Raw genomic sequence first — 9,589 nt, 5'->3', positions numbered from 1 at the left:
TTATTGCATGGTAGTCGTAATTTCTTTCATTACAAATTATGCTATCATCAATTACTACCTGAGCTATATAAAGTTGTTCTTTTCCAAAGTACTTAAAGAAAACTTCAGCCTCAATTTCTGGGACCAGACTCCTTCCATATCTTAGTTGTAAGGAAATAAAATAGACTCCCTAGGTTTTTTTTTTTTTTTTTTTACCAGAACCACAATTCCTTGTCCACAAGTGCTTTACAAGCCGGCTATAAAGGCCCTTATACTCATTTATCCTGCACCAAGCCTTCAGAACTTCAAGCCTTGGCTTCTAATTTTAGGGTCAGGAAATTATTTTATAACTGTTTTGCAGCCTCTTATAAATACTTCCTGCAGGGCTTTCTTTGGGTACCTTTTGTTTCCTCTCATCCTGTGGGGAAAAGGATTTCTGGAACTTGAACATACCTGCTGGGCCCTTGCTGGGCCCTAAGAACACAGAGGTCATATGTCTATGCCCCAGGGCCAGACTGCTGAGTAAATTTTAGCTGTGGATCTTGCTTTAACCCCCACCAGCAGAGAATAAGAGGCTATTAGCCAAGATGTGCCAAGGAGGAGGTCTTAAGGCACTCACGGAGTCTCCTCTCCTGATTTCAGGCTAATTCTTTCAGAGCCAACATCCAAAAAACAAAAATTCTTGGAACGTCCCACAATGGAATGTTAAACTGTGCAAGGGTTGCCTGGGGAAAAATAAACAAATAAACAAAATGTACCAAGAACTTGTACCCAGCACAAAAGACTGCTTTATTTGTCTTTTCATGTCAAAGTCACAGTTTCAGAATGTCACACCTGGATGATACCATAGTCTATTCATTTACACTTGAGGAAAAGGAGTTTCAGAGATGAGGAGAGGCTTTTCCACCCATCATGGAACTAACTAATGGGCGAAAGCCAGGCTACCATCACTCCTGGCTTCCATTCCACTGATTTTATCTAAATGTATTTATTCATAATGCCTATCTATAATACCCCTTCTTCCCCCAAAAAACTTTATGAGGCAAATCATAATAAAATGCACATACTCATATCTCCAGGGTAGTTTAAATAGACATGAATCATTAGAAATTAAATAGAGAGAGGGGGCTGTGGGGTTTTCTTTCCTTTCTTCCTTTTTTTTCTATATATTTTCCTTTTTTTTTTCTTTCTTTTTTCTCCTGTTTTCCCACTAGACTAAGTAGAAGCACTGGGGAATATGAGGGTTTCTTTGGTGTGTGCATGTATGTGTGTGTGTGTATGTTTATGTTTATGCTGAGAAACTACTAATAGAGAAAGCACAATTCGAAGGCACAGTCCAGGAAGTATACTTAGGCTTGTGTGTGATAATGTTGTCAGAGCTGGAGGAGTGTCAGCGTTCCCCTCAGATGCCTTCTCTCCAGATTTTGCAACTTGGAATTTAAAATGAGCTTTGGACCACAACTCAACCCACCAGGTCTTGGATCAGGGGAAATAACTCCTCCTACTCATGTCCTGCGCTGGGCATGGTGGAAAAAAAGCAAAATTTTTCAAATAAGCTTGTTATATACTGCAGGGTTTAGAGGATCTTTTTCTTTTCTTTTTTTTCTTAACAAGCTTTGGAAAACAAAACAGGTACCACCACTATTCCCTGCTTAATTTTATAGGTCTGCTCAGAGAGCCAGCTTCTATCATTATAAAATAAGTGTGTAAATAAATGTGTTAAAGGAAATACCTATTTTTTCTTTTTCCTTAGAGCTTCTGGAAGGGGATTTGGGTGTGGGATGTGGGTGTGATGTCTGTGGCATGTCTATACCATGGGGTGGAAAAAATAGCCTGCTAGAATTGGACAGTAGGAAAGCCAGAAACAATGAAATATGAATGTATTTTAAGCCTAGGAAAAGAAAGACACAATCCTCAATCTTGGGTCTTTATGTGAAAATAGACATAAAACACTTTGTGTGAAAAGTTCAGAACTCACAGTTCTGTTGTGAGGTAGATCCTTGGAGGAAAGGAGTTCTTAGTTGTTATATTAACTGACAAAAAAAAAAAAAAAATCATCAAGTCATAGCTTCTCCGAGCTGAAACTCACCTTGGGTCAGAGCCTAAGCTCCTTACCAAGTCAGGACCCTCCTGTGTTGTAACCCTGACAAGTGGGTATCACGGCTCTGAGCTCCTCCTGTGATGGGTGATGGGGAGTTTACTAATTCATAAGGCAGCATATTCTGTGTGGAGTGGCTCTCGTTAGAAAACGCTTCTGTATCCTGAGCTGAAGCCTGTATTTCTGTAACTGTCACCCATCTTTCCTTATCCCATTCTCTACAACCACCCAGAAAAAAAATAAATTAATTTTCCCTGTGACAGCCCTTGATTCAATCATTCATGACAAATCAAACCAAACATCTCCAGTCTACACTGACAAGGTACTGTGCTCCCCCTTAGCCCGTGACCCAGCAACCAAGGTGTATACAAGGCAGGACTGACATGGGCGATGTGGAGCTAGGCCTCTGGGCAAGTTGAAGAGCTAGAAGGGGTTGGAGCAGTGTCCGTCAAGAGATTGGTAAGAGGGCCCTACCCTTGCCCCAGAACACTTGAGGAGGTTAAGGCATTTGTAGAAAGACAATTTCTAGAGCAATTAATCAGTGGCTTTTTCTTGCCTGATGTATGAGATCAAGCAGAGTGGGTCTCCCCCAAAAAAGGGAGAACTGAAAATTTTGACTTCATTTTTATTTTTTTTATTTTTTTTTTTACTTCATTTTTAAAAGTTATTTTGTCAGAAGATTTATTGACCAAGGGCCTGGAAGAGGAATCAAAGGTTCTGTTTGCCATGACGGAACTTGAATTGAACTTTGGGATCAGACCGCATGTGTGGAATGCTGGGTAAGGCGTAACGCTCTCCAAGACAGAAGAGATTACTGGTGTTGATCCTCAGTGGACTGGTAACAATGCAGTTTGAGGTCTGACGGAAAGAACCTGAGTTTGGGGCCACAACCAGCCACTTGCTTATTTATTTCCTCTTTTATTTTTCAAATATTTATTGAACACCTACTGTGTGCCAGTTCTAGTGATAAGCACTGGGCATGCATCTGGTGCAGATGGACACAGCCACTGCACACATGCAGTGTGTATTTTTTGATGGGGGAGAAGACAGACAAGTGGTCAGGCAGTGGCAATGGTGTTTGCAAAAGACTGGTGACAGGACCAAAGGCAATGAGCAGCAGTAAGGAACAGTAAGGAGCGCACCGCCTAGACCTGGGGGTGTGTAGGTGGAAGAGGTTGGGGAAAAGCCATTGGCAGGAAATGACATCTAACCGGAGAGCTGAAGGATGACAATTACTAGCTGGTGGCCTCACAGAAATCACCATCTCTCTGAGCCTCAGTTTCTTATCTCTAAAATTGGAATGAGAATAACAGCCCTGACTCACCTGCTTTAGTGGGAGGTTGTGAGGATCCACAAACAGATTTTTGTGATAAGTGCTCCGTTGAACTGTAAAGTGCTCTATCATTGTAAGAAATGACAATTGTTAATAATTGTTATCAGATATTGTGTTATCTCCATTCCTAGATTCTATTTTCTTTCCATGTGCACAGATCTGGCTCCCTGAGCACAGCAGGAGCAGAGAATAAAAGGGCAGATTTGGGTGCAGAGATTTACACTGCTAGTTTCTTTCCACCTAGAGCCCCCAGGCCCTCAGGGCTACGGGGCATACAGGTGAAGGCACAGGTGGAACCAGGTGTGTGGGCCAGAGGGGGTACGCTTCACTGGGGGGGGGGGTTCACCTGGTTAGAAAGAACAGACTGAGTCAAATGGTTATCCACACTGTTCTGGGTGCCTCACTAACATTTCCATGGCCTGACCTCACCAGAGGTAAAATTACCCCGGCAAGATTGCATGTCCCTGAACGACTTTGTGATACGCCAAGGAGATTCAGCTCAGCTAATCCTGATGGTGGGGAAAAGCAGTAGCCAAGCAGTTCCAAATGTCAGCATTTCCCGGTTTACTGAGATTTAACTTTCAAGAGCAAGGAGTGCATTTTGCCCAACGGTCAGTCTCCTCTTTTTGTTTTATGAATTCTGGTCAGATTTTGTGGGATTTCCTATACCCTCTCTGGTGGCCTGGAAACATATTAAATGTTTACTAAATTCGAAGTTTGAGAACTGGAAACAGCAACACCTCTACTCTTCAGGCAGGCCTACTTTGCCTTTCTGTGCCCCACTTCTATGGGCAAAATGGAGATGGTGGACGGGATTTATCCCAAGTCCCTCTACCATCAACATCCTGTATGTCTGTGCTGCTTGCCTCTCTTCTCCCTGCCTACATTTTCCAATCTAAGAAGCTTTGGCCACTTCCATTTGTTAGACTTTTATTGAAAATCCAACCGCCCTAGAAGGCCAGATCTGGTAGCCTGGGCTGCTATTTAAATCTCTGTTAGACCAGAGCAACTTTGTTTAAAATTATATTTTGTTAATCCATCATGTGGATGTGGAGCTTGCTATTTTTAATACATGCTCTGAACAGCCCAGTTATTCATGGCTGAGAGTGCCACAGAACTTTAGAGCTGAATTTAAAAACAAACAGCCCCAGAGAAGCAATAAGAAGGCTGCTTTCACAAGCTAATAAAATTCGGGATTGGGAAAGTAAAGGCGTAAGTTTTACCTCTAAGTGGGATGAAGTGAGTTTCTGTGCTCTGTTTGATGCCAGAGGAGCAAGTAAAGGAACGGCCCTCCTTAGTGCTTGTTTAGATGGTAGATTCCATTGACCTTTTCTGAGTCATTTGTCAAAACTCTGGAGATGTGCACTTTTGTTATAGGACTGTGACACTCTTTAATATCTTCTAATAATTTCCTTCTCTTGCTTCACTTTCCTCTCTATTTCCCTTCCTTCTCTTAGGCCATTTAACATACATGGTGACGGTGGTGGTGGGGGGCGGGGGGGGGGGGTGGGGTGGGGAGGGAAGCGGCGGGGAGGAATGCATGAAAATAGAAGCATTTAGTGAAATTCAAGCAGAAATACCTATATTTATAGCAACTCTTAAGTGATTGTTAGGAAACCATAGAGAGCTTACACCGAGATATTTAAGTGTAGCAAAACCCACCTAAATGCTGACTTCCTGGACTTTGGGAGATGATATTAATTTGTCATTCTTTTGTTTATTTATTCATCCATTCAAACATACTAATTAAGGTCATAAGATGGGCCAGGAACTGTATTAAATGTAGTGTTTACAAAGCTGGAGAGACACAGCGCTTGCCCTTGAGGAGCTCATGAGTTTCCTAGGGCCCAGAGATTAAAAAGCCTCCCAAGAGCCCAATTCAGGAAATTATGGTTCGTGATCCTCTTTCTTATTTTGTCAATTCGACAAGGGATATTTGTACCATCTTATTAGAGTTCTATAAGATCATATAAAAGGTGTTTCATTTTCTATTCAGGACATTCTCTGAATATATAGGCTCATTAAAGGTCAGTGATTCATAGAATTCTGATCTGGCTCATGTAAAGTAGAACAATGTAGAACAGAGAGACCATTTATTGACTCACTCATTCAAAACATCCAGGGCCCAAGGCTAAGGCACATTCAGAGCAATTTGGGCTAACTACCTGTTTTCTCTCAGTGAACCAAAGTATCACAAGAAAAGAGAAACAAGAGGGGAGCAACGCCTTATTTATGCTTTGGGAAATTAACAAAGAGAAAGTGTCTTGACTTTTTGGCCTGAATTATTTCAAACTGTTATCATGAAGATTGGAGGTTGTTACTTGCATGAGTGCACTAGGATCTTTCCGATCCATGGATCCATGGGGTGGCTGTGCCTCAGCCAGCTGTCCCACAGATGCCTACCATTGATCATGAGAGAGGCACTGACAGATGGGAGTGCATCGATTTATGTTGGAGTTCCAATCACTCACATAGCTTATACCACTACCCAGGTAATGGTAATAACCCTCTCAGCTGAGAAGTCAGGGTAGCATAGCAGACCTGCAAAAGCCAGCATTTATTTGGGCATGCATCCTCTTTAATATGGAGTGGGCAAGAAAGCTGGTTTCGAGGAGAAGGAAACCAAAAGCAAAAGAAATTAACCAATTCTGCCAAAGTTCTTCACTTGTTACTTGATTCAATAAACTCTGAGGACCTTCCTACAGGGCTAAATGCCATGGGAAATATGACTTCGGATATGATGTAGTCCTTATCCTAAAGAATCTCATGGTTTGAAACTTGCATTAACGATGATAAAGCAAGGTCGAAATTCATCAGTGCCACCTGATTATTTCTGCAGGAAACAGTGGAGGGTCTAAGGGAGGAACTTTGCCACCAGGTTAGGGAGGGATTGGGGAAGACTTTGTTGGGGTGTGTGTGGGGGGGCGGGGGGGAGCGAGGCATGGAATTGGCTTTGGTATCAAGTTGAGAGAAGAGCAAGGAGGGAAGAGAAACTCCAAGGCAGTATCAGTGGCCAGATCCGTTTTGCAACCATCACTGCAGCAACAATATGGAGAACAGGTTGGAGAAGGGAAAGGATTACGTTTATAACAACAGTAGCAGCAGCTAACAATTAATTACTTATTATGTCAGGCATTGCACTAAATGCGTGACCCACTTTATCTCATGTAATCATTAAAACAGCCTCTGAGGTAGGGATTGCCATCTCCATTTTTATGTGGAAAAGAACCTGGACGAAAAAACAGTTTGTATTCTTGGCAGTGGGAACTTGTCAGAAAAATGAAAAAGCTCCTATCAGAATCAGAGACTATGGAATAGAGAAGAGATGGATTTTAGAGAATTAGGAAGATACCTGGTTTCTAAGAACCAATAGGCCTTCCAAGTGTTTGCCCCAGAAACCTCATAAACACTAAAAGCATCTGGGAGATCCTACTCTGTCCAAAAGGACCAGGACTGAGATGGAACCTGCCCTGTCGAGTAAGTATGACCGCAGTGTAAGAACTCCTCCTCCGCTTTATCACTGCCCACCAGATGCTGCCAAAGAAATGGTGGGAGCTCAGATGGTATTTGTTGAATGAAAAGTCTCACCTCCGACATTCAACGTTCATTGGAACCTGGGGCAGTGCATTCTGCGCCCCCTCCCTTTAGTTGTCCTGTCTTTAGATTAGAGCAGGCTGTGCCACGTTGGCTCATTTTGTGTGAAGTCGAGTAAGGTGTTGTCTAGGAAAATTAATTTTTCCTAGGGCAAAAAGATAGGGGTGCCGCAGTGGCTATATGGCACGTGGTGGGCACTCTTTTTTTTTTTTTTTTTTTTTTTATATATGCTTAGTTCTATCGTGTTTGGCAATCAATGCAGAAGAGGGCAGAGGATTGATTGGTTTCATATTCCTTAGGGCAGGTTCCTTCACCATCTCCAGGCTCGTTGGAGTTACTGCGATGGAGATGCCACATCCCGTGGCGATGTCCTCGCTCCAAACACCGCCCTTAAAATCAGACAGAGGAAGACTCCCCCTCTCCTGAATGAGCTTGGCAAGCCCTGCCCTCAAGGGGTGGGGGTGGAGAGAGGCTACGTCCACAACTCGCACGTCGGCCCCGGTGCGGATTGGCAAGTGGCACAGGCGCGCAGACCTCTGTCATTTATTTCTGTCTCCTTCCACTGGGTGCGCTGTCCCTTTAAATGGGGACGCCGGTGCTGGCTCGGTGAGCCCGGGGCCGGCCGCTTGTTGATTTCGGAGCTGGTGAATTTCACATTGTTTCCACTTCACTTTCCGCGCTCGCTCGCGGGAGGCTCGGGCCGGCGGCGGCGGCGAGGCCGGGGGCGCGGGGGGCGCGGGGGGCGCGGGGGGCGCGGGGAGGGCGCGGGGAGGGCGCGGGGAGGGCGCGCGGAGGGCGGGCACCTGCAGCCTCGGCGCCGCGCGGGGCCGCGGGGAGGGCGGCCGGGGTCACCCGCGCACCCCGCCGCGGAGAGCCGCTGGCCGAGCCGGGACGCCCGGAGCGCAGCGAGCCGGCACCGGCCGCGCAGACGCCCGCCTGCCCGCGGGCCGGGCCGGGCCGGGCCGGGCCGGGCGGGGGCGGGGCGGGGCGGGGCGGGGCGGGGGCCGCGGCGGGCGGGCGGCGAGCGGGCGCGGGGCGGAGGCCCGGGGGGCGCGCGGGGGGGCGGGGTGGGTGCCGCCGCCGCCGCCGAGCTGCTCCTCGGCGCGTTTTGCATGAAGATGGCGGCTCCCACCGCCAGCAAGGCAGCCTCCCTGGGCTGCAACAACAAGCCGGCGTTCCCGGAGCTGGATTTCAGGTCGGGAGCTCGGGTGGAGGAATTGAACAAACTCATCCAAGAATTCGCCAAGCACGACCAGCGGGAATACGACGACCAGAGAGCGCTGGAGATCCACACGGCCAAGGATTTCATCTTTTCCATGCTGGGTAAGGAGGAAAAGGGGGAGGCGTGCGTGTGTGCGCGCGAGTGATGGGAAGCGGGGTGCAGAACCCGGCCCCCGCCCCGCGCTCTCCTCCCTCCGTGATTCCCTTCCCGGAGCCGGCGCCTGGGGCACAGCCATCCCCGTTCCGCCTCCCTCCCCTGTCTCCGCTGCAAGCCGAGCTCCCCCGTCCTTATGGACTTCGCGCCGGGCCCCCGGGTCTGCCCCCCTCCCTCCCCGCCGCGGCCCCCGTTCGCTGGCTCTTTTGTTACTGCCTCGGCGGCCCGGGGCTCGCGGGCAGGTGCGGCGCGGGCGGCGGAGCACCTCGCCGTGGGAGGGCAGCCCCTGGGAGCGGCGAGGTCCAGGTGGCCCCGGGGCGCCTGGCGACGCGGGATGCGGCCCCGGAGGCTGGGACCTGCGCCTTCCCGCGCCGAGGCTCGGGGTCCCGTGCTGAGCCCGGGGCGCGCGGACCGTCGGCTCGCGGCTCTGGCTCGGCGCCCGGGCGGCAAGTTGCGCCCGCGGTCCGGCCGCGCCGTCACGCCGAGCCCCCCGGCGGCCAAACTTGTTGGGTGTTCCCTTAGCAACCCGCTCCGGCGGCCAGGCCGGGCGCCCGGAGTTCCTGCAACTTTGATTTTGCAAATCGACCTCCCCTGTGAAGCGCTCGGGAGCCTTTCCTGCGCCGCCCCGGGGCGCCGGCGGAGCTCGCGAGTCCTCCCCCCCAGCTGGAAGAGGACCCGGCTCGGAGCGCGGACCCCAGAAGCGCCGGGCCCCTCCTCTGTGTGCGGTCCGTGCCCCGGCCCCGGCCCCGGCCGAGCGCCCCGAGTCTCGAGCCCCCCGGGCACGTCGGGGGGAGGGAGGGGAGAGAATGACGCCGCCACTCCCACCCCCCACCTCCAAGCCCGGCACCCACAGGTCCTTCAACGAGATTGTCAGGTGTGCGTAAAGGTAAATAATGTAGCCCACCTGGACACCATGCCTCCTCCAGCGCCCTGTCGTTGGATGCTGGCGCCGGGGTGCAGGCCGAGCGTGCGCCCCGGGAGCCCCCCTCCCACGTAGCCTGCGGCCGCACCCCGGCGACCCTAGGGCTGCGGTCGTGGCCTGGCCCTTGGCGCCGCGCAGACCTGGGGTTCTGGGGTAGGGCTGCCCTGCTACGGGGCTCGGAGCCCTCTGCATCCTCAGCCGGTTTTCCAAGTCCTGGAAAATTTTATTGAACAAGGGCTCTGACCCCAGAGGGAGACAGATTTTTTTTTTTTTTTTTTTTTTTTTTTT

The 9,589-nt window shown here is 49.4% G+C and overlaps 1 protein-coding gene across 2 annotated transcripts in view; it reads left to right on the top strand.

Annotated features, from left to right (window-relative positions):
* The first annotated feature begins 8,055 nt into the window (after window positions 1-8,055).
* Window positions 8,056-9,589, top strand: part of MB21D2 (Mab-21 domain containing 2) — a 108,194-nt gene continuing 106,660 nt past the window's right edge. Inside the window, exon 1 of one of the 2 annotated variants that reach the window (XM_072807855.1) lies at window positions 8,056-8,327. In XM_072807855.1, coding sequence (XP_072663956.1) covers window positions 8,117-8,327 — 211 coding nt within the window. In that variant the 5' untranslated portion in view covers window positions 8,056-8,116. The remainder of the gene's footprint in view (window positions 8,328-9,589) is intronic. The other variant, XM_072807856.1, reaches the window with a different exon arrangement.

This window comes from Canis lupus, chromosome 31, assembly GCF_048164855.1.
Source record: "Canis lupus baileyi chromosome 31, mCanLup2.hap1, whole genome shotgun sequence".
NCBI classification, from domain to species: domain Eukaryota; kingdom Metazoa; phylum Chordata; class Mammalia; order Carnivora; family Canidae; genus Canis; species Canis lupus.
This window is presented reverse-complemented; position numbering and strand designations above follow the sequence as displayed.